General features: G+C 64.6%; 1 protein-coding gene across 1 annotated transcript; it reads right to left on the minus strand.

The window, feature by feature from the left end:
- Positions 1 to 13,913: 13,913 nt before the first annotated feature.
- Positions 13,914 to 23,973, minus strand: GATA5 (GATA binding protein 5). Its single transcript, XM_069496249.1, has 6 exons — positions 23,436 to 23,973; positions 21,978 to 22,153; positions 15,315 to 15,440; positions 14,829 to 14,916; positions 14,388 to 14,512; positions 13,914 to 14,069 (listed from the first exon to the last, which is right to left on the minus strand). Exons 1-6 carry the CDS (start codon positions 23,971 to 23,973, stop codon positions 13,914 to 13,916), a joined length of 1,209 nt encoding a protein of 402 aa, XP_069352350.1.
- Between the last annotated feature and the right edge of the window lie 412 nt (positions 23,974 to 24,385).

Raw genomic sequence — 24,385 nt, forward strand, 5'->3', positions numbered from 1 at the left:
TTCTACCCGAATGGAGGCACAGAGAAGTTAGGCAACTTGCTCGAGGCCACACAGCCAGGCTGTGCAGAGCTGGGACGTTAACCAGCATGGGCGTCGGGGGTCCTCCCTCCTGACCGCCTGCACCCGCCCTTCCCGAGGCCGTGCTGGCCGTAGGCGTGTGCTCAGACATCGAGGTCTCACCCCAGCTGGAGGCCCGGACGCCAGCCCCAGCGTGTCTGTGTCTACTGATGTGAGGTGCCGCCCCGGGGTAGTTGCCCAGTTGGAGACGAGCCCCCCGGAGAGTGCTGAGCACCTGTACCCGGTTCACTGATTCTCGTGCGTGTTCAGCTACCACCTCCACACTCACCCCCCGCCCCACGCCCTTGCTCAGCTCAGTGGGGCTGGGTGGGGTCAGAGTGGCTAGTGCAGGCCCAGAAGCCCTCGAGGCCCCAGAAGCCCTGTCGGCCTGCCCTCTGGGAAGGCCAGGCTTCACGGGGAGTGGGGACCAGTGCACCTTGAGCCGGCCGGCTGCCTCCAGGGCCACGGCCTCCTTCTCCCCTGCCCCTGCGCTCACTGCCGGCCACCGCTGAGAGCAGCAGGCCCGGGGAAGGGTCGGGCCCTCCTCTCGTCAGCATTCTCCTCGGAAAATGTGAGTCTTCCCGCCGGCTGCGGGCCCACAGCCCCTCTTTGCCAGGGCATCAGCAGACACCTCTGCCTGGCAGCGGCCACGGCCGCAGAATGCTCCGGGGAGCGCCGGAAGGCTGCATGGAAACCCCACCCCATCAGTCTCTGAATCGGGGGTGCTGCCTGTGGGCCTGGGGTCTCGGGGCGGGGGGTGCCCAGCTTTTCCAAATGGTGACTCAGCTCTTCATCTTTAGGGTCTGGCTGGCCAGGGTTTGGGATGCGGAGCAAGGCCCCTGTCCCACCTCCTGCCTTCGAGTTTCACGGAAGGGACGGAGGGCTCGGGCCCCAGGCTCTCCCCTCCCCTGCCTGCCTGGGGGACACAGGGGCAGCTCTTCCCTCCGCACCCAGCGCTCTGCCCCCACCCGACCGTGCAGCCACGCCCCGCCGCAACCTAGCTCAGGCCACAGCACGTGTGTCCACGTGGCCTCATTTCTTCAGCAAATACTCACAATCGTCCAGACTGCGGCCCACTCTGTCCTCGGTCTGGGCGTGAGGATGAAGAGTAGGAGCCCCGTGGAGCTGGGTCCCCTCCAGCTCAGTGGCCCTGAGTCACACTCGCTGCTGCCCGCTGGGCTGTGGGGCCCGTGTGGGACACATACGGGACCGTGAAGACCCCGTCCAAACAGGGGGACTTGAAGACCTCACTTGTCACTTTTTTATGCTGATAACGTGTGAAATGATAACATTTTGGATGCACTGGGTTAATATAGATTACCAAGACAATCTGTTTCTTTTTCCTTTTCTTAACGTGGCCGCTGGCACATGTGAAGTCACCCGTGGCTCATGTTCCATTTTTGCAGGTGGACAAATGACAAGGGCCTTCGTTCCTGATGGCAGAAACCACCTGACAGGGCCCCGCGGGCTGCGTGCAGAGAGCCGGGCTGCTCTCTCGTCTCTCAGCCTCTCCCCACTCCGCCCCGTCCCGCCTGCCCAGACCCTCCTCGCCAGCGTGGGCAGGTCCCCGGGCCGGGCTCTGTGTGCTCAAGGTTGCTGTCCCGGGCGCCTGCAGCTCAGGAGAACAATGGTTGTGAGGTTCGTGCCCTTTGTTTAAAAAGATCCAGGCCCATGTGGTTGTCCGGGCTGTGGGCTTTGGTGACATTAGCAGAGCAAAGTCCTCTCCCCTGGGAGGACGACTCCAGCTGGGGGTGGAGAGGCGTGTGTGTGTCCCAGGGCTGGGTTGTAAGTGCCACAGGCTTTGTTCCAGCTCCAGGCAACCAGGGAGGAGCAGAGGCTGAGATGGAGATTTTCTGTGCGAGGGATGCACTGGGAGGGGCTGTGTCCTCGTCTGTGTGTCCCCTGCACAGGCCCGGCCCACGTAGGGCCAGACAAATGTCGGACCAAGGATGAGTTTGCGCCGTGCTTGATGCTAACCCCAGGTTCACATTTTTCAGTTCTTAATAGTCCAGAAACCCCAGGAAACTAGCAGAGCCTCAGGTCCCGGGGCTGGGTGGCCCCGAGCCCCTGCAAAGAGAGGCACCGGCGCTCTGGGGGCCCCTCAGGCTCTCGGTGGCTTCCGGGACCACCACCTGCTGGGCACATACGGAGACCTCTGCTGGGAGAATTAGGAAAGCACCCCGCAAGAGGGGTGGGGGGTCCTGCCTCCGCCAGAGCAGAGACCAGCTGTCCAGGCTCAGTGTACACCCCCAGCCCCCAAGCCCCCTGCCCAAGCCCAGCAGCCCAGCGCCGACTCCTGCCCCTGGGGGCTGACTGCAGCCTGAACCCCACCCCCCAGCAGAACTGCACTTGGTTTATGGCTGTTTCTCTTTTTTCCGGAAACTTTGCTCCCTGTGTGGCAGATGTCCCCAAGGCCATTAACCCCCGGCTGCCCTGCCCGGGGCCCTGGGACCTGGCCACCCCTTCCTGACCACCGGCAGCTCTTAACCATCCGCTCTGAGGCTCGGCCTGCCAGCGGGCCTGGGTCTCCAGGGCAAGGCCAGGGACCACTCTCGGGGGCGATCCTCAGGCCAGGTGGGCGTGAGCTGTTAGCTGGGATGGCAGGGACCCCCCATGAGCGGCCGCTGCCCTGCACAGGCCCTGGGCTGTAGCTTCTCCTCGGCCCTTGCTGTGGCCAGGGGCGGGGGCTCCGTCTGACGGCCCTGCTGCTGCCCTGGGGGGCTGACCTCCTTCCCCTTTCTGAAGAGGGGAACTGAGGTTCGGGGACCTGCCTGAGGTCACAGGACCGTCACTGCAGAGCAGGATGAGATTCCGCACCCGGATCGTCTGCTCAGGCTGCCCACTGCGTCCCTGAGCCGGGCTCTCCTCTCTGGTTCATGATGGACCCTGGGGAGGGCCAGGAGCCAGGGCTGGGGGACCATTCTCCAAGGCCAAGGCCCTCCTCGGAGCAGTGGCCAGTGCTGGGGGAGGCAGGCGGGGCAGGACGTGGTGGGGAACAGGAAGGCCCAGGCAGCCAGTGTGGGGCAGGTCTGGGTGTGGCCGGGTTAAGACTCCCTGGCAGGGCAGGGGGTGGGGGCGGGGATTCCTTTATTGCTTTCATTGCTCTTAGAGGAGCTGTGACCTTTCACCTTTCTCTGTGATAAACGGGGACAATCGGTCACCCACCAGCCCTCAGGCCAGCCCAGCCTCAGGGCCTGGCAGTTCCTGGCCACCCCCGGCTGCCCATGGCTGGGACTCGCCACTCCAGAGAGGGGGCGTGGTCCCGACTCCCAGATGGTGCACTGGTGCTCTATTGGGCACCTGTTGTATGCCAGGCCCTGTGAGGCCCTGGGCTTTGGTGACAAACATGGCCCATGTGGGACCCATCCTCCTGGAGTCTGGACTCAGTGACAGTCACACACTAGCAGTGACACAAAAGACCAGGGAGTTGTGAGCAGGAGTCCAGCTCTGGGAGGGGTGCCGAGGGCCACACAGACCCAGGACAGGCCCTGGTCCGGGCCCCGAGGTAGGGATGCAGGAGAGCACGGGGCCCGGCTGGGGCCCTGGGGGTGGTCAAGGGACCAGGTCTGCGTGGCAGCAGGTGGGCAGAGCCTTGAGGGCTTCAGGGCGTTTGTGGGGAGGGACACGGGCCAATGTTGGAGTGGAATCGGGAGACAAGGATGCTGCCATGGCCACCCAGACGGGGATGGCCGGGTCGGGGGACCTGGGGGCTGGGTCAAGTGCAGGAACTGGGTCCTCCTAGGAGCAGATCCATGACTGGCCTCAGCTGTTTGGGGACATCGAGGATGACTGAGGTCAAAGGGGCACACGGTGGTCCTGCTGCCTGAGTCAGGGGCAGGTTGGGGATGAAGGCAGAGGCCTCCCACGGGCCTGGTGGCTGGGACAGAGGTGGTCCTGGCGCGGCCTGGCCTTCCCAGGCCACCAGCTCGCAGTGGCTCCAAGAGCGACTCTGCTTTTTTTATTTTTCTTTTGTTGCCTATAGCTGGATTTAACTGCAAACAGCAATAAATTACGAATCTGGAAAAACATCCCTTGTCCCCACAAAGGATGTGCCTGTCCCCAAATGACAAATGGCTCTGAATGAACATTATTTAGTATTTATAACTTCCGCCGGACAGAGCTTACAGATGTTACTGGCAAGTCCTGCCTGCCCGGGGTATTTCTAGAGCCTGTTGTGTTGCTGACATGGTTCTTGTGAGCAAGTCTGTCCTGAGGAATGAGCTGTCTGGGCCCAGAGGGAAGGCCTGGGTGCCGAGCCCCCTATGGGACTGCAGCATCCCTGGCTCCCTTGCAGGGGCGCTCCCACCCGTGCTCGGAGCAATGGGAGTGGGAGCGGCTTTAGGAGCCCGTCTTGCCAGGGAAGCAACATGTGTGCAGGGCCCAGGGAGGCCGGGAGGGGCCCACGGTGGGGTGGGGGGGAGCCCCAGGGGGCAACGGAGCCAGCTGGGGTGTCCTGAGGGTCTGCGAGCAGCCCCCTCCTGGGCCCCGAGGGCCTGCACCTCCCTCCTTCTCTGGCCTTGTCCGCACTGGCTGATGGAGGCCACGCAGTCCTGCTCAGGTGAGCAAACAGAAGAGAGGTGGTGGGGTTTGGCCTGTGCTTTCTCTGGGGACAGAAATGCCGTGTGGTCCTTACAGAAGCGTCCAGGGGACATGCCAGGGGGTCGAGAGCAAAGGCAGCGAGGATGTCTGGGGGAGTAGACACGTGGCCCTCACAGCGAGCACACACGGTGCCTCTCTGCAGACGAGGACACCGAGCACAGAGGGGCTGCGAGCGTCCCTCGGCCCTGCTGTCCAAAGGCAGCTGGGACTCGAGCCCCGGCCGGGCCGTTTCCCGCGAGTGAGCTCTGCCAGGGGCCCAAGGCCTGGCCTGTCCGCGGCCCCCCACCCAGAGTTGTGGGTTTGGGGGTGTCGTCTGCTGTGCCGGAGACTCCCTCACGGCCGCCCCGGGGATCCCGCGGAGGGGTGGGGTGGTCTAAGTGCCTCTTGGGCTTGTAGCACGCAGACGTACAACTTTATTTGAGTGTTTAATTCCCCCTCTCATTCATAAAATAAACAAGGGTGATTTATCTGCGAGTGGCTGGAAACTTCGCCAGGCTCTCTGCAGAGGCCGGGCCGCAGCGCCGGGAACTGCTCGGAGCTAGACCCAGGGAAGTATCTGCTTTTAAGTGAGGCGCAGGCAGGAAGCGGATGGACCTCATATTTTAGTTAAGGAGGTTAGTGGGCTGGGCTGGAGGGTCTTAAATCTTTCACCAGAAAATCCCGCGAAGCTTCGGGGGAGGCCCCGGGTGCGCCAGACGAGGAGTGGACGGCACACGCTCCGAGAGCCCAGTTGATTTAGAGGCCGAGGTATTAGGGGTTTTCTGAGATTAGTTTAAAATCTTCAGAGAAAATCATTAGTGTCCCCCTCCCCGCACCCCCTGCTCTGGGCACTGTGGGCTCCAGGCTGGGGACTCAGCAAAGGCAATTGTCCCCTGATCCCCTGGAGCCCGAGAGGGTGGCGAGGAGAGGGCTCAGAGCCACGAATTTCGGGGTCAAGGACGGGCTTTCCTGGCTCAGCTGAGGAAATGACACTGTTCCTGGTGACTGGGACCACGTCTCTGCTGCCACCAGCCCCCAGGCCCTTTTCTGCCCCATCCCTCCCCAAGGGCAGGGGGTTGGGCCAGTGGGCACCTCCATGAGGCTGATGACCACTCTGCACCCCCCGAAGGGGATGCCACCCCCAAATCATCGGCACCCAGGGCCCCATGTTTCTCTGGTGGTCATCTGGTGTCCCATCTCAGGGGCTGCAGGACACACTGTGCTCACGCTGGTCAGTGCCCTCGGGTGACCTCAGAGCCCTGCTAGGGGGAAGTGCCCAGTGGGGAGGTGGGACGGCTGCTGGCTGGCTGTCCCCAGGCTCATCTGCCTCCACACCCACCCTGTGGACTTACTGGAAGGAGGCACCGCATGGAGAGTCCTCGCCTGCGTCCGCAGTCCTGACCGACCTGGTGAGAAGGTTTTCTGTGTTTTGTTCAAAGTCTTTAGAAAAATTCCTCGTCTGCCTTCCACATCCCCGGGACTGCTCCCTGGCCCTGGTGGCTTCCTTAGGTTCTACCTGGGCACTATTAGGTGAGTGGTGGCCATGTGCCTGGTGGGCACAAGTCTTCCTCTGCCCTCTCTGCTTGTCAATGTCACCCCATGGCCTACCTGGGGCCTTGTCCAGCAAGAGTGACAGGTGGGAGGGAAGACTAGTCCCTGGGACAGCCCAGAGGGAAGGAGGGGGCTGGGGCTGTCTCTGTCTCTACTTTGTTTTTCTGTGTCCATCTGTCTGGGGGGCCCTTCCCTGACTCGTCGGCCACCAGTGCCCCCCTGCGGTCTTGCCGTCCCTCTCTCTCCATCTGTCCCTGTCTCTCTGGTTCCCCCTTGGGCCATGTTCCTCGCTCCTGCAGAGGGACAGTCTCACCCTCCCTCCCCGTGCACACGACATACTAAAGGCTCAACTTGACCCGTCCCCATTCCTGGCCACCAGGACCTCTCAGAGGTCAAGTCCAAGGGGCCTTGCCCATGACCATGTGCTGAGTTCCTCTGTATATTAAAAGTGAAGAAATGCCAGAACTAGGCTTCGAAAATGCTGTAACCTCTAAAACGTTGGTATTGAACAATGCGGCGCATTTCACACGTGAACAGCACGACTCGGAAACAACGAGCTTCGAGGTCAGAGGGGAGGCCCTCAGAGTAAGTTAAGCACTGGGCCACTAGGACCCCCTGACCTGGCCCTGCCGTTTCCCAGTTTCTGGGAATAGAATCTAGCAGCCGCAGCCTGGTGTTCACAGGCCTCCTAGGGGCGAGGCCCGGGCCCGTGGCTGGGCGGCAGGACGGGCTGCTGGGCCCACCTGGTGTGGCCACCTTCGAAAGGCCGCTCTGGTGGCCTGTCTGGGCGGCCCTTCCCCGGCGGGGCTCCTCCCAGCCCCTGCTGGCCCCTTGCGGTCCCGGAGGTGTGGGAAGGCGCCATGACTTGGCGGGCTCCGTCCACCCACCCTGTCCCCCACCCAGGGAGAGGCCCGGCTGGGAGCAGCCGACTGCACGGCCCCAGTTCTGGCAGGGAGCGCGGGTCTGGCCTCTGAGGGAAAGGCGGGCGGTCTGGAGAGGAGGAGACCCCGGGTCCCCACGTTCTCTTCCCAACCTCCCCCACCTGGGCAGTGCCCACCTGAGGGCAGACAAACCCTGCACAGAGGATGCCGTGGGTTCTTGCAGCCACGTCACAGCGCACAGAGGAACACGCCTGTGTGGGGCGTGGAGCCGGCTTCCCTGCCTGTGGTGGGACGACTGTGAACTGCAGCATCCGGCTCCTGGTGGGATCAGGCAGAAGCTGGGACCGTGGCCTGGCCTGCTGACCCCTGGGCCAGACGCTGCCCACGGCCACCTGCTCCTGCTTGGGGGACCCTTCACAAAGGCCCCTGGGGACTCCCTCACAGACCCTGGGGACCCCCCTTCACACAGACCCCAGGGATCCCCCTCACACAGAACCCAGGACCCCTTCACACAGACCCCAGAGACCCCCCCTCACACAGACCCTGGGGATCCCCTCACACAGACCCAGGGACCATACCCCTCACAGACCCCGGGACCCCCCCCTGCACAGACCCCAGGGACCCCCCTCGCACAGACCCTGGGACCCCCCCCCTCAGACCCCAGGGACCCCCCCTTGCACAGACCCTGGGACCCCCCTCAGACCCTAGGGACCCTCCTCACAAACCCAGGGACCCCCCCTTCACACAGACTCCAGAGACCCCCCTCACACAGACCCCAGAACCCCCCTCAGACTCCAGGGAACCCCCTCAGACCCCAGGGACCCCCCTCACATAGACCCCAGGGATTCCCCCCCTCACAGACTCTGGGACCCCCCCTCACACAGACCCCAGGACCCCCCCCCCGCACAGACCTCAGGGACCCTCCTCGCACAGACCCTGGGACCCCCCTCAGACCCCAGGGACCCCCCTCACACAGACCCCGGGGACTCCCCTCACATAGACCCCAGGGATTCCCCCCCTCACAGACCCTGGGACCCCCCCTCACATGGACCCAGGGACCCCCCTCATACAGACCCCAGGACCCCCTTCACACAGACCCCAGGGACCCCCCTCAGACCCCAGGGACCCTCCTCACACAGACCCCGGGGAACCACCTCATAGACCCTGGGGACCCCCTCACAGGCCCTGAGGACCCTCCTCACACAGACCCCGGGGACCCCCTCACAGGCCATGGGGATGCCCCTCACACAGAACCTGGGATCCCCCTCACACAGACCCCAGGGACCCCCCTCACACAGACCTCAGGGACCCCCTCACAGACCCTGGGGACCCCCCTCACACAGACCCCGGGGATCCCCCTCACAGACCCCGGGGACCCCCCTCACACTGACCCCGGGGACCCCGTCACAGACCCTGGGGACCCCCTCACAGGCCCTGGGGACCCTCCTCACAGACTCCAGGGACCCCCCTCACACAGACCCCAGGAACCCCCTCACAGACCCTGGGGACCCTCCTCACAGACCCCGGGGAACCCCCTCACAGATCCTTTGGACCCTCCTCACACAGACCCCGGGACTGGGCTGTCCTCCGCTCTTCCTCCTGTGGTAGCTGTGGGGGGTCTGGGCCAGGCTGTGGGGGGTCAGGGGACGGAGGGAGCTGAAGTCCCTTCCACCCTGGCTGGACGTGGTACTCCGGGTGGCTGGTCCTGCGAGGGGCTGCTCAGCCCAGCTCAGACGTCAGGGCCCCCGGCCACCACCCTCCGGGTCCCGTCCCCTGTCCTCCCTGCCTCCTCCCTCTGCTCTCCTTCTCCCTCACGCTCCGGGGTCCAGCTGGGCTCAGGGGCAGCCCCGCAGGCCGGGGGGGTCAGACCTGCAGTTCCAGAAAGGGCTGGTGCGGGCAGGACCACTGCCGGTGGGGTGTGGGGGTCCCTCTGAGGAGGTGGCCTTTACGCTGAGGCTGCAGAGGTGCGAAGTGGCCGGCCAGGGCAGGAGGGGCAGAGCTCAGGCCGGTGGTGGGACCTAGCTCGGCCTGCGCGTGGCGGGTGGGCTGGCGTCTGCAGAGGGCCCGAGTGTCAGCACCACTGTCCCCAGGGGGGAGAGGTCACTGCCTCCCCACAGGCCTCCAAAAAGCAAGTGGAAGGGACAGTGACCATTGCCCACTTCTGCTGGAGCCCCCCGGGCAGGGACCTGTTCAGGTTCTGGCCTGGTGGCCAGGGTGGCTGCTGTCACCTGTCCCAGAGCCCCTACCCACTCCCTGTCCCTGGCAGTCCCCGCAGTCCTGTGAAGGCTGCCGCCGTCCCTTCCTTCCTGGCTATCAAAACTGACTCACGGGGAAGAAAGTGGAGAAAAAATTTTTAGAATAAGCTGTAATTGTGAAGCGATATTCACTGCGAACACCCATTTCCCTACATATTGAACACAATGACACACTGAGTATTTGTGTAGTCGGGGGCTGCCCGCGCTGTGTACAGGGTTACAACCTTGACTGTCTTCTTGGTGAGAGACTCAGGAACGTTTTGTACCCACGCACTCTTGCGCACACTGACCTCGAAGGGTCCCCCCCACACACGCCCTCGGGTCATTTAGCTGTTCGGCACCTGCGCTGTTCCCATCCTGCAGGGGCAGCCCGGGGGCTGGGGATGGCTCTGTCACTGGAGACCACAGAGCAGCGATCCTGGGGTGGGGGTGGCCCCGGGGGCTCGCCCGCGGTGGAGGGAGCGCTCAGCACTGCTCACGGCTGCACCCGTGTGCGCTTGTGCACACGCACTGCAGGCTCCCAGGTGTCCACAGGTGTGCGGGCACCACCACGCAGGCTTGTCCACAGGGGCCCCTGGGCCAGCCACATGGGCGCCATGAGGGACGGGCTGCAGACAGCGCCGGGTGAGGGGTGCACTGAGAGGAGAGACACACCCGGGGGGGAACAGTTCTCGGGGAGCGTGTGACACCCACGTGGGGAGGCCCCAGGGACACCCCGCCTTGGGCTGGCGGCTCGGTGGGCAGCAGACAAGTTAGGCTGGTGGCCCGGGAAGGGGAAGTTGAGATTCCTCAGGGCGCCTGTCCCCGAGTCCAGCGCAGAGGCCTGGCTGGGCCGAGGTGTGGCCGTGGCTTGGCTCCTGTCCCCGCCCGCCTTCCTCCTCCCCCAGGCCTGCCGGCCCCAGCGCGGCCAGACGCCGTCCACCCGCGGTGCCGAGAGCGCTTTATCAGATAATAAATAAGGCGGCTGGAGCCGTCCGTGTCAACATCTTGGCGGCCGTGCAGGGCACTGTGGGGGAGGGGCTGCCCACCACGGCCGCCCCCACCTGGGTGAGACTGTGGCTCAGTCGGCTCCCTCCTCTTGGCCGCAGTTTGGCCCCCACCAAGCTGCATGTGGGGGGATGGGCGAGGGCACCCCAGGGTCTGCCCGCAGCGCCCAGCCTCACGGGGGTGTCAGCTCTCTCTGGCCTCGCGTTCTCATCTGCGGAGTGGGGTCTGGTGCGCAGAAGAGAAAAGCCGCCTTCTCTCCGGGAGGAGCAAGGCGCACGCTTGGCAGCGATGCCCACGCCTTGCCAGGCGAGGCCCAGAGGAAGACGTGGAGGCCTCGGCCCTGAGTGCTCGGGTCCCTGCACTGCCCACGTGGGGCCGGGACCCAGGGGAGCCTCATCTTTCTCTTTCAGGGGCCTGTTGCTGTGGCTCCCGCCTCCCTCTCGAGGAGAGCATGGTGGGGGCGCCGTGCAGCACCAGCCCTGCCGCTGCCTGCCCACCCCCCGTGCCGGGGCCCTCCCCGCCTTCTCCCCTCTGGGACCCTCAGCTGCTCCTGTCCTCCCTCGGGACCCCCTTGCGCCCCCGCACAGGCCCAGGATTCGGCCGTTCCCCACTCGCTCTACCGAGAAGCCTGTCACACACCTGGAGGAGGGTAGCCCTGAGCCCCAGACACTGTCCCTGGGGTTGTAGCAAAGGGACAGCAGCGAGGGGACGTCAGCGTCATTCCTGAGACACCCCTCCCTGGACACGGTGCCTCCAGGGTTGCTGGCGACTGAATGACCTGATGACAGTGACAGTAGCAGCTGGCCTTTTCTAAGAGATGTCCTTGTTTGGTCAAATAAGAAGTTGGCACATTTGTGGCTTTCCTGATAATGATTTTCCCTTCCCGTCTTTTCCGACAGCAAAGGAGAAACCGACCCTGTGCCCTGACCCCACCCGACGCTCCGGTCCCAGCACAGCGTGGATGCGGCTGCATCCCCAGGACGTGGCTGCCGTGTGGGGGTTAAGCTCACACGGGGCGCCTCTCTGCCCAGAGCACCCACGCGGGCAGAGGCGCGCGGCGTGCACCGGCCGCAGCAGCAGCAGCTGCAGAAGCTCAGGGTGAGACCGTCGGGCCTCGGGGCTGCGCCGGGGCAAGCGCTGCAGGGTCCCTGCCTGGGATGCATTCGCCCGCAGCCCTGCCCCTCGAGTGAAGCCATAAATTGAGGGCTTTAGGTGGGAGGGGGACGGTGTGCTCTGTAAATTGTCCTGGTCGGGAACCCCAGCTGACGGGGCTCTGGGCTCTCTCTCATCTGTGCCTCGTGGGCTCCAGTTTTGGGCTTCACCGGGGTCTCTTCCCTTCTCCAGGGTGCCCAGGACTGAGCACAGCAGGGCCCCGTGGACACTTTCTGCAGATGGGAGGGGGCGGTTCCAGGGTCCTCAGGGATTTGCAGGCAGGGTCACCTGGGGTGTCTGCTCCAGCAAAGAGATGGCGGGAAGCTGGCACACAGGTCTGGGCAGTGCCGACGAAGTACCCTCCCTTCCGTCCTGCGGCTCTGATAAGGGGCCTGGCTGTTCATGACCGGCCCACAGAGCGCGGGGTGGCTGGCGGGAGGAAGAGCGGCAGGGAGGGGGTGCCCAGTGGCTATATTAAGGCCCTGGGTCCTGACAGCTTCCGGCCCCAGGAGGAGAAAGGCTTAAATTTAGCAGCACTGACCATGCCCAGCAGCGGAGCTGTCAGCCTCCCTCATCCTGGGCACATCCTTAAACACGAAATGAATACCAGGGGAGGGTCACTTCCCTTGCCTGTGGCCCAATCCCCTTTCACCTTGGGGACCCCTCTTCACAGATGGGGAGTCCGGGGGCCAAAATCCCCAACCCTTTCAGCATCCGACCCCCTCTGCTCGGGGGAGGGGACTCTGCCTGTCGTGTGCCCAGGAAGCCTCTCTGGGTTGGTTGGTGCTTGGCGCTGCCTCCATACCCTGGGGCCTCCCAGGACCGGGCCCATGACACACAGGTGACCCGGCCACAGACATGTGGCACCCCTTCCCCACCACAGATGGGGAAACTGGGGCTCAGACAGGAGCAGCGCTGGGGTGTGGGGACACTGTGCTGGGCCCTCTGTGCCCTCAAGTGGCCCACCCAGGCCCCGGCACCACAAGTCACCTCTCTGAGCCACGGTTTTCCTCATCAGAGAAGAGGAGGCCCAGCACGACCCAGCAGGCCGGGGTGTGTCTCTGAAAGCAGAGGGTGGCCCTACGACCTCAGAATCGCTGTGACCAGCAGGTGGGGACAAGGCCGGGAGACCCCCCAGGCGGTGCACAGGGGAGGGAAACTGAGGCTCAGGCTTTACTTCCCACCTCTTCTTAAGGCTTCATTTGCCTTAAAAAAAAAAAATAAGACACTCTCGCACTTCACGGGCCGGAAGCACCGCGGGAGGCACAACTTCAGGACAACGCAGAGATGATCGTTTTTAAATGCAAAGGTTTAGTGGGGTGGCCGCAGCTGCTCTGGTTGACTCACACTATTTAAAAGATTTATGAATCAAATTTTAAAGGTTTCTTTAAATCAAAGTTTTTTTAAAAAGCTTTAAATTGGAAGACTTCACATAAAAAAAAAATCCCCCAAAACCCAGGTTTCTGGCTTCCCTGGAAAAATCAGGTCGCGTTGGTGAAAAGCAGCAAGGGGATGGATGTGAGGATGCGGCCCCTCTGGGGTCCCCTCCACCCCCAGCGCCCCCTGACGTCAGCTCCAGGGCAGAGGCGCCGCCAGCACCATCAGCGAGGATCCCATCCCGGGTGGGCGGGCTTGCGAGGCAACGGGAGTGTTACTGGCAATTCTGCTGGGACAACAGAATACACGGGATGGTCCCAGATAAGCCGGGACATACGGCCACGTCACCTCCAGCCCCAGCAGTGCCTCTATGTGGGCCAGGATGGGCCCCCGGACACTTACTCGGCCTGCCAGAAATGGTCACGATACACAGATTCGGTCAGAAAAAGGCCTTTACTGCCCCCTCTGGAAAACCGTCCAAATAAATACACAATCCATGATGGCTACAATGTGAACAGCTTCCCCTCGGGGTGGCATCCGTACAGTGCACGACCTGCACACCTATCCTTGGCAGTCTTGTACCATGGCTCCATCCATCCATCAACGGTTGGAAATGAAGGACAGACGCTGAGGCCTCGGGTCCTGTGTCTCCTGTCCCCCTCATTCCTGTTCCCTGCCTGGGCTCAGGCGTCTCACTTGGAATCCTGGTTTTCCAACGGGAGGCTGGGTTTTCTGCCCCAGCGGCTGCAGCCTGTAAACATGTTGACGGCGGGCGCCATGGCAGAATTTGAGCGGGCAGTGGCGCCCTGGCTGGCCTCTGCTGCACAGTGGCCGGTGTGGTTCAGAGGCTGGTGCCGCGCCTGGGGAGCCCCTTGCTGTCCAGGGGTGGGGACTCAAGCGGTTCCCCACCAGCCGCCTTCTTGCTTTGGAGCCCGACTGCCGCCAGGAGACACCAGTCTCTTCCGGTGGGTGGGCCCGGCGGCCTCTTGCTGTGCGCAAGCAAAGTAGACACATAGGTGACTCCAGCGGGCGCTCTGTTCCAGGGAGGCTGCCCGATGCCGGTGTGCCTGGGCACCTAGGCCAAGGCCAGGGCACACCAGGCCTCCTGCCGCAGGGCCCCACCGAGGCCAGCCTGAGGGCCCAGGGCTGCGGAGGGAAAGGCGAAGTCCTCAGGCTCGAACTTGAACTCCAAGTGGCTGGGGGCGAGTGCGGCATCCGTCTGGCTGGAGGCCTGCAGGGAGGACAGGAGATGCGTCAGCACGCAGGGGTCCCTGGCAGGGCAACTGGCCCTCAGACCCTCCGCACGCTTGAGTGGGGTGGGGACCCTCGAGAGGTGGCACTTGATCAGGCACGCAGGGCCTGGCCTGGCACAGGCACAGAGCCTGCTCCTGGGAAAGGCCACCCTGATGGCCGAGGGCCGGCTGCGTGCCCAGCGCACCTGGGGAGAGGCCCAGGGGCCTGGTTTGGCCGAGGAGTTGGGGCTCCTCAGGGCTCCCTGACGAGGGGCACAGAACCCAGCTCGGGGCACCCATCCCACCCTGTCCCTCACCTGGGAGGTGTTGCTGGGCCCGGGGCACATCGGGGATGCCAGGCCGGGCTCGGGTTTCAAAGTGGCTGCTGAGCTCTCAGCACTGGTGGCCGTGGACAGGGAGGCTGTGGAGTTCGCTGTGGACCCTGGGAAGGAAGGTGGGGCGTTTACAGAAGGCACCAGACCTGGCCACACTTCCTCTTCCTGCCACCTGGCGAGTTTTCCTGTCCCGCCCAGAGAGGTACAGAGACTCCTCATGGTCACACAGTGAGTGTGTGGGGGGCTGGCGTGGCTCCCCACCCCCACCCCTCTGCCCGCAGCACCCGTCACGGGCGCCTGCCCCACCCGAAGGCACCACAGGGCGGAGCACCCCCGTAGGACAGCGCTTGAACCAAACACGCGTCTCTAGGTGGGGAACTGCGAATGCCGCGGGGACGCGGGAGGGCCGGCCGGGCCGAGTACCTGAGGGGCCCTTGGTCTTGGCCACGTTCTTCGGCTTCCGCTTCCGCGTCTGGATACTTTCCTTCTTCATGGCCAGAGGCCGCGGCACCTGCGGGGTGGGAGGGTGCCGGTCCCTGTCTCTGCCCTTCGGGTGCCCGCACGCCCCTCAGCCCAGCCCCCAGAGCCGGCCACTGCAGGAGTGGACCGCGTCCCCGCAGCCCTGCCGCGGCCGCCCGTGGGCCAGGCTCTCCCCCCAGGCTGGGCTCCCATCCACCTCCCAGAGCTGTGGGTCCCGGAGGCCCTGGGGGTGCACACAGGGCAGGACGGCTGGGGGTGAGCGGCAGCTACGCTGTGCGCCTCAGTGAGCCGCTCTGCGCAGTGGGCGTAACAGGAAGAGCGCGGATCTGGGGGTGCCACGGCCAGTGGGGACACAGGTGGGACACACTCAGCCCAGGCCCAAGCGCCACCCTGCCTGGCTCCTCCCCAGCTTCCCGGGGCCACACTCACCCCGTGCAGCTTCATGTAGAGGCCGCAGGCGTTGCACACGGGCTCCCCGTCCGAGTTCCGCCGCCAGAGCGTGGTGTTGGTCGTGTGGCAGTTGGTGCAGCAGAGGCCAGCGCGGCGGGTCGAGGACTGTGGGGGTGGGGACTGGTGTGAGCCCGGCCGGGGGCGCGGCAGGATGCAGGCCCTGGAGGGCTCTGGCTGCAGCTCCAAGCAGCAAACGCCCACTGGAGCAGGAGGGACGGAAGCTAGACTCCAGACAGACCGGCAGCCAGGTCAGCGGCCACGTGGGGCCAGGTGAGAAGGTATTTGGGGGCACAAAAGCCATGGGGTTTGCCCCGGACCAGCCTGGCAGGACACGATGCCCCTGGAGCTTCAACTCACTGGCCCTTGAGCCCTGGGAAAAGTCTCTTCAATTTTGGGCCTCAGTTTCCCCATCAGTAAAGTGGGGGTGGTAATAGACCCACCACAGGCCAGCCGTGGGGTGAAGAGCCCGTGAGGAGCGGGGCGCAGAAATGCAGCTGTCGAGGTCCTCCTGTCTGTCCTTTAGCACCAACCGTGGCTCCGCCCTTCTCTCTACGGTGGGGCAGCGCCGTGAGGTCAGGCCCACACGAGTCCCTCTAGGCACCTGCCCCCAAGCCCGGGGACTCGGCTCGCCATGGCTCCCTGTGCCTGCTGGTGGCGGCTGATGGCACCAGGTCCCACCTGCCCACGTCTCCCCATTGCGCTGCACTGCACCTGGTGTCACACAAGACTGGACCCATCTGGAACCTTCCAGAGGCCCCGACATTGCCTACCTTCTTCCCACGGCTCCCAGAGACTGGACCCCAATCCCGCAGGTCCAAATCCAACCAGGGGTCCCAAACCTCCCTGCCCTTGGGGATCTCCAGGGCCCCGAGTCAGTGGGTCTGGTTTGGGGCTTGGGAATCTGGGCCTAAAAAGGCCTGGGAGGCTCCGTGCCGGCTGCGTGGGGTCCCTGCCGGAGCCCGGCCTGCTGGTCCCCATGGGGACCACATTTCAGCATTGGGATGGAGTCTTGCGGCCTGCAGCCTGGGAGCTCCGGCCAGGGCCCCACACTCACCCCGAATCCCACAGCCCAGACCTCGTCGTGGAGGGTGCCGCTCTGTCTCCTCGCCCAGCCCCTGCCCTTGGCCCCCACACAGCCCCCGCGCGGGCCAGCCCCTGGCTTCTCTCGCCAGGACCATGGCAATGGCCCGCAATGGCTGCAGCCCGGGTCCAGACCGACCAGGGCGCCTCGGAGCACAGGGAGAAGCCCAGAGGACAAGGATCCTGCACTCAAAGCCACGTCCCACCCCCATTCTCCGGCCCAGGCCAGGGACAGAGCAGTCAGAAGGGCAAAAAGGACCTGTCTGGACCAGGGTGAGCAGGCCTGGCCAGCCTCAGTTTCCCCATCTGTAAGCACCCTTTCTGCACGCCCTCTCCTGCGCACCCCTCCCCCGGGCTGTGGTCAAGGGCACAGGCAGGCCTGAGGGAGAGGGAGGCGGGAATTCAGCCCGCTTCCTCCCGGGCTAGGCCCCCTGTCCCCAGGCAGGACTCTGCCCGGCTCTGAGACAAAGGGGCGGACAGGAAAGGAAGGGGCTGGGCCGGGGGCTCAAGAGAGGCCTCAGGGCCACAGCTCCCCGCCTGGCTGGGGAGACCCAAGGGGACAGCGTGCCCATCCTCGGGGGCCTCCGCTCTCCCCGGAAGGCTCAGGGCCGCGCTGACAGGCCTGGCGAGGAAGGATCTGTGTCTGCCCCCACCAGTTTCCTCCTCCAGGAAGGAGCTGCAGCCCTCCCACTGCCCTCCTGGAGCCCACTGTCCGGCATGGGGCAGGGGCTCCTGCAGCCCTGCCCCCCAAAGGAACCCAGCTGAGTGAGAACCTCAGAGAAGCAACAAATACTTGGCACATGCGTGCCCCTTGAAATATTTGGGACATAGGCACTAAAATGTTATTTGTGTTTTGAAATTTGCATTTAACCCGTGTCCTGTATTTTATTTGGTGACCACCCCTCCTGCGGTCCCCGCAGACCAAGGGGAGCCGTGGCTTGAGGCCCATCTCCTTCCCCAGCCGGTGGGGCCCTCCGGCACCCACACGCCCGTGCACACACGCCCCCACCATCCCCGCAGGTGCCGGCAGGAGAGGCAGGGCTACGCGCCCGACATGGGGAGCCTGGGATTGTGGCGAGAAACAAAGGCGAGAAGAACGCGTGCAGAACACGCCTATGTAGAAACCGCCACAGAAAGCACGCGTGCCCATCGCCCTGTAGCCCTGGGAGTGCCAGAGACGCCTCATCTGGCTTTTTACGGTAAGCACGTTTTACTTCTATAAAATTAAGAAAATGGAAAAAACAGAAAGGACCTCAAACGCATTTTCAAGGTGCTTCCCCATGTACCTTTGCCTACACCTGCACCAGATGGGAAACCGAGGCTCAGGGGTGCTGAGGGACCAGAGGAAAGTGGGGACCTGGGGTGGGCAGCATCGCTTCCCCCCGCCCCAGCCCTGCGCTGGTGCCTGGTGCCACCCCAGGCTGGCGGGCACTGGAGCCTCACTGTCCTGCCCCACTGTCCTCCCCATTGTCCTCCCCACTGTCCCCCCATCCTCCCCTTCTGTCCTCTGCCGTCCTCCCCACTGTCCTCCCTCACTGTCCTCCCCACTGTCCTGGCCCACTGTCCTCCCCACTGTCCCCCCATCCTCCCCTCCTGTCCTCCCCCCATCCTCCCCACTGTCCTGCCTCACTGTCCCCTCCACTGTCCCCCCATCCTCCCCTCCCATCCTCCCCTCGTCTTCCCCACTGTCCTGCCCCACTGTCTTCCCCCCATCCTTCCCCACTGTCCTCCCCCATCCTCCCCCACCGTCCTCCCCACCGTCCTCCCCACCGTCCTCCCCCACTGTCCTCCCCACTGTCCTGCCCCACTGTCCTCCCCACTGTCCCCCATCCTCCCCTCCTGTCCTCCCCCCATCTTCCCCACTGTCCTCCCCACTGTCCTCCCCCACTGTCCCCCCATCCTCCCCTCCCGTCCTCCCCCATCTTCCCCACTGTCCCGCCCCACTGTCCTCCCCATCCTCCCCCACTGTCCTCCCCCATCCTCCCCCACCGTCCTCCCCCCATCCTCCCCACTGTCCTCCCTCACTGTCCTCCCCACTGTCCCCCCATCCTCCCCTCCTGTCCTCCCCCGTCCTCCCCACTGTCCTGCCCCACTGTCCTCCCCACTGTCCCCCATCCTCCCCTCCTGTCCTCCCCCCGTCTTCCCCACTGTCCTCCCCCACTGTCCTACCCCACTATCCTCCCCTCCTGTCCTCCTCCCTGTCCTTCCCCACTGTCCTCCCCCACTCTCCTCCCCCACTGTCCTCCCCCACTGTCCTCCCCCCTGTCCTCCCCCACTGTCCTCCCCCGTCCTCCCCACTGTCCTCCCCCACTGTCCTCCCCCACCGTCTGGAGAAGCAGCCAGGCCCAGCCACTCTCAGGGCCGAACCTCCAGGCCTCTCTCCCGGCTGCATCTCTCTCTCTCTCTCTCTCTTTTGTCTGTTCTTTTCAAAAGTTAAACTTCAAAGCCTGCTCATGCCGCAGAGCCGCGCTGAGCACCAGGCCCTGCATGCGTCTGAGACACCCAAATAAATCAGGCTGGCGGGCAGGGCAGAGCCTGGACCGGCACAGCCTGGCAGATTCGAGGAACAGGGGACAGGGGAGGCTCGACCCTGGCTTGGAGGGGTGAGGCAGCACACACAGGGGACACTTGAGAAGTGAAAGTGGCTGGTGACGAGTGGCCTGTGCTGTGGAGTGGCCTCCTGCGGCCTGCTGCCCACTGCACAGCATTGGTGGCCGCACACCCAGAGGCCACTGCACCTGAGGAGTCTGAGCTGGTGGCAGCGGTGGCCAGAACGCCCCCAGTTCCCACAGGTCCCCTCCAGAGGGGTGGATGTGGTGGGCACTTGATGACCTGCCTGTGTCCCTTGCTGGCCGAGGGCAGACTGGTTGGGGACACGAGCCAGTGAGGGGCTACGCGGGAAGGAAAGCTTGGAATCAGGTGGGCGTTGGAAGCCCCAGGCCAGCCCAGGGCCAGGTTTGCTCAGCGGCAAAGGACGCCCGGCCCCACACGACACTGGCGGCCGCCCAGAGCCGGCCTTGGGCCAGGGGCCCGCGTCTGCCCTGACCTTGGCTGCCGGGCTCCAGTGTTCAGGGGGGTGGGCCGCTTGGGGCTCAGATGGCCCTGGCCACATCCACACACATGGACGCCAGAGTCCAGCAGGGAGTTTGTGGGGTAAGGGGGCAGTGGGGGTGGGCACCACGGCAGCTCCTCCTTGCAGTCCCCACCAGCCCCCAGGTCAGAGGTGTGGCTGCACACAGGGCCCCCAGCAAAGGCCCAGAGAGCTGCTGTTGGGAGGGCTGCAGGGTGGCCACCTTTTTGTCACTGTCTGACGTTCCCCAGGTCCCCCTTCTAGAACGTCTGTAATTACTTAGAGGAGTGTCAGGACAAGCTCCTCCTGGGGAGGCCGCCCTGGGGCAGCATTCTGTCCATGCTCACGGGGCAGGTGAGGACCAGCTGGGAAGCCGTGGGGGCACGTCTGGGGCAGCGGGCCCAGTCCCCACGGCTGGGAGCCACAGGGCCCACCCAGTCTTGGCGCCTCGAGTCTCAGGGTTCCACACTGACCCAGGACTGGCCTCTTGGCAAGTGGGGGGCCCCAGCTCCCGAGTCCTGGGGTGGGAGCCCCGGGACAAGTTGGGGAAACCTTGGGGTCCTTCTCAGGGAGAGGTGGCAGCAGAGGGGCCCTGTGTCACCTCCTGACCCTGCCCTGCCTGGCAAACACGTCCTGGGCAGCTCAAGTCTGGGGGGCCTGCACACAGGGTGACCAGGCTGTCCCTGCCTTCCGGGGCCTGTGGCTGTGGGGAGATGGGCAGGTAAACAGGGTTCCCCCCAGGAGGCATCCCCAAAGCTGTGCCTGCGTCCCCAAGGCTGGGCAACGAAGGCCTCATCAGGCCAAGTGCCCCTGCCTTAGCCCGTTCCAGAGCCAGCCAAGGCCTGTCCACGCACTTGGCACCGGCTGTCTGATTTAACTTTTGAATACGGCATGGGACAGTTCTGAATTCATCTCCCCACTTCTCAGGTGAGAAGACCAAGGCTCATGGAGCTGCAAGACTGTCCCTGAGGTGTCACAGTGCGGGGGCCTGGGGCCCAGCTGGACACAGGCATCACCTGGGCTGCAAGACCCAGGGCAGGGCAGGGGCTGCCGCGAGAGGTGAGCACACAGCGCCCCGGCTGGATGGTTCTGGGCCAAGTCTGGGGTCTGTGCCTCAATGCTTAGATGGTGGCCCCCAGTCAGGAGTGTTCTGCTGGAGTTAGACCCTGCGAGGTGGGAGGAGAGGCAGGGAGGGGCCGCCTGCTGCATGGGCCGGGGGGGCTGGGGTCAGAAGGCCTGGGGTACAGTCCCCCGGGACCTGGGCCAGCTCCCTATGCCCTCGTCACCTCGTCTTCCCCTGCGGTGAGAGCCACCTGGATACCAGCCGGGCGGTGCACCTGGGCACGGGGCATGACTGCAGGGCAGATCGTGGAGGACGTGGCTGAGGGCAACGGGCTCCCCCTCCAAGAGGCGTGGAGGGGTGCAGGGAAGTTGGGACTCTAGGCCAGCTCGGAGAAGAGGAACAGCAGCCGCCCTCGAACTGCCAATCCTGCCTCCCACCTGCCCCATCCAGGAGCTCAACCACGGGTTGGGTCCCCTGCCCACCCGCCCGGGGCTCGGGTTTCCAGCAAAGGCCATAGACGAGTGCTCTGCAGCCATTCAGGCCAGAACAGCAAGCTTGCAGGACGGCAGGAGGACAGCCCTCCCCCAGGGTGGCACATGTCCCACCAGAGGAGGGCTGGCTGCTCCCAGGAACATACCCCAGCCTAGACCTCAGACCTGGGGAGCCACTGCGGCCTCATTAACTTTAGACAGCTCGCAAGCAACGCAACGCCCCAACTCTCGCTTGGGAAATTACTTCACTGTAAAGGTTTGCCTGGGAAATGGCATAGAACGAAGTAACTCTAAACCTCTGCGCCGCTTCTAGGGACTGTGCCCTGCCCAGGGCAAAAGTCTGGGCCCCTGAGTCCCCCACCCTACTCAGCCACAGGCCAGGAAGAACCAAAAGTGAAAACAGTTCTGCCCACTGAGGTCGGAACAGGCATACACTGGGTTTCCTTCTGGTCCCTGAAGTGTGGGTAGAAAGTGGTCGCCAAGGGGGTGGCAGACCCAAAGACCCTCCCATTTAGGATTTCACTGGCCCCCAACAAAGTATCTACCTGGCCGCCACCTTCCCCTCGAGCCCCATCTGCAGGCAGGGTCACCTTGAGGCTTGAGAGCTGAGCTCCGGGTGGGCGATCCTGGGCCCAGCTCCCTGAAGCTGGCCCTTCCCTGGGAGGACCCCCCAGTCCCCAGCCTGAGGCTGGACGCCGCTGAGCGCAGCGCAGCAGCTCTGTGGGCTCTAAGCCTGGGCCTGGGGCTCCCTAGAGCGCACTCCTGGTGGGGAACTCCTGAGTGGGTGGCCCCACAGCGCCCCACCCAGAGCCCCCTGGCCCCCGCGTGCCTCTGTGCGGCTGCCCCAGTCAGAGAGGAACGGGGCCTGGCTGCGGTATGCCCCCCCACCCCGGGGCCCCAGTGTCCCCTCGGGCTCTGTGCCCTGGGCCTGCACTCACCAGGCGTTTCTGGGGCCGTACGAGTGGCCGGTTGACGCCGTTCATCTTGTGGTAGAGGCCGCAGGCATTGCACAAGTAGTGGCCTGTGCCGTCGCGGCGCCACAGCGGCGTGGACAGGGCCCCGCAGTTGACGCACTCTCTGCCCTCGCCAGGGAACTCCTCCAAGAAGTCGGACACTGCGGGGACAGGCAGCTCGTGGGCCCGAGCTCAGACCCTCTCCGGGAGCCTGAAGGCTTCTGTCCGACTTCCCACGCTTGCATGTTACATTTGTTTCATTTAAACTTACTTTTTTAAACTTACATACAGTAAACTTCGTTAGGGTTGCCTTTCTAAGGGGGAGTGCTAGTAAATCGAGCCTTCGGGTGGATACTTGGGGCTCGCCCTTCTGACCAGGGTCCAGCACTGGCCTCCACATTTTGACCTGCTGGGGAGGCAGCAGCGTCTACACTGGCAGAGGGAGGCAGATGATGGGCTCTTATCCAGCAGGGCGCCTGGGCTAAACGCGCTGCCCACCTCCTCTGCACCGCGGATCCGAGGGGTGCTGGGTTGTGGCTCTGGACCAGATCTCCAGATCTCCTGCTAGGACGGAGATGGCCTGTCAGCCTTGTTGTGTTTGAAACCACTTTCCTTGCTCACTTGGGAGTCACACACGGGGGCGGGGGAGGGGTGGAGGTCCCGCCTGGTCCCCTCCAGGCTGAGCCAGGCACCAAAGCCGGTGCTGGGAGGCCGGGTGGAGGCGGGGCAAGGGTCAATCAGTGCCCAGCCGGGGGTGGGCGCCACGCGGGCCTGCCCAGGGCCTGGAGCCAGGGGTCCCCGTGGCTGCAGCTGGGCCCGCTTCCTGTGCTGAGGAGCCAGCAGGGGCCAAAAGGCGGCTCCTGAGCCGGGTGTCTCAGCCTCCACGGAGGGGAGGGGTGGCCCAGAGGGGGCCTGCAGGCAGCAAACTCACAGGCATGGCCTTGGGCCAGAAAGCGCCAGCTCAGGGACTACTCAGAAACCGGGTGGAGCAACTGTCCGCTTTACAGGCCGGAACCCGATTATCCAAATTTATACTCCGGGAGCAACTGAAAGCAGGTCTCAAATTAGAATATGTAAACATTTTAGAACAGAGATGAATGCGGCGACTTAAAACAGCATTTCGAACTTTATAAAAATCATTTCCAAAACTTTTCAAAAAAAAATTTAAGACTTAGGCACAATTCAGAATGCCGTTTTGGGTTCAGATGAATGAAAGGCAGAAATAGATGCACTTTCCTTATTAATAAGTTAACAGAAAAGAATTCTGGATACTGTCTTTCGTCCCGGGGGTGGGTGGGGTCGTGCCGTGTCCCCAGAGTTCTGGGCCAGTGCTGCGGGTCTGACAGCGGGGCGGCGCGGGCGCATTTCGCAGGGCGCGGGTTTGCTCTCCGGACTCGCCAGCACTCCACCCGAAACAGCGCAGCCACCCCGACCCGCACTCACCGAAGGCGGCTCTTCGGCCCGGGAGGCCGGCCGGGCGGCCCTGTAGGCCGTGCAGGACGCTGCCTTCGAAGGGTCCGGCAGTCCAGGACGGGGCCACGTCTGGGCCCACGTAGGCCGAGTAGGCGGCGGGGTACGAGGCGCTCACAGGCCGCCCAAGCGGCACCGGGTACTGTTCCCGCGCCAGCAGCGCGCCCTGGTAGGTGCTGCTGTCCCGGCTCCCCGCGCCGCCGCCGCCGGGCCCCGGGGGGCTGTGCGAGAAGGAGAAGGCGGCGGCTCCGGGCGGCTGCGCGGCCGGCGGGTGCGGGCTGCCGGAGCCGAAGGCCGGGGAGTCCGCGGCGGCTGCCTGCGCCCAGCCGGGGTGCGCAGCGAGCGCGGGGGGCTGCGGGCCCGGCTCACACCCCTGCAGGTAGGGCAGCACCGAGGGGACGCGCGGCGGCACGAACATCGGGGAGCCGGCGCCCGGAGCGTGCAGGAAGGCGCTCGAGTCGGCGTACGCGGCCTGGCTGGGGCTTGCGGCCAGCGCCAAACTCTGGTACATCTTCCTGGGCGCGGTCTTAACCTGCGGGGAAGAGGGACGGGCGTCGAGGTCACCGCCGCTGTGCGCGCTCCGCGGGCGCCCGAGCTTGTGCCGGACAGGTGCCGCCGCTCCAGCCGCTCTTCCCACTCCCAAGCCCGGGCCATTCCTGGGGCGGGTCCCGGAACCGTCGGGGAGGAACGGCGGGGGGTAGGGGCTGGGAGGGCTGCTCAGTGCAGCATCCCCGGCGCAGGTGCCACGCCAGGCCCACCTCCTCCACTGTCCCGGCTTCAGGGGTCCAGGGGTGGGCTCAGGGGGGGCTGGGAAGGACACGGCCGGCACATCCGCGGGGCGCAGGACATGGGAGCAGCGGCCTCGGCGCGGAGCTAGAGGCCCAGCTGGGGAGGGGCGCGCGGCTGCGGCCGGGGCTGGAGCA

Source organism: Eulemur rufifrons, chromosome 20 (assembly GCF_041146395.1).
Source record: "Eulemur rufifrons isolate Redbay chromosome 20, OSU_ERuf_1, whole genome shotgun sequence".
NCBI classification, from domain to species: domain Eukaryota; kingdom Metazoa; phylum Chordata; class Mammalia; order Primates; family Lemuridae; genus Eulemur; species Eulemur rufifrons.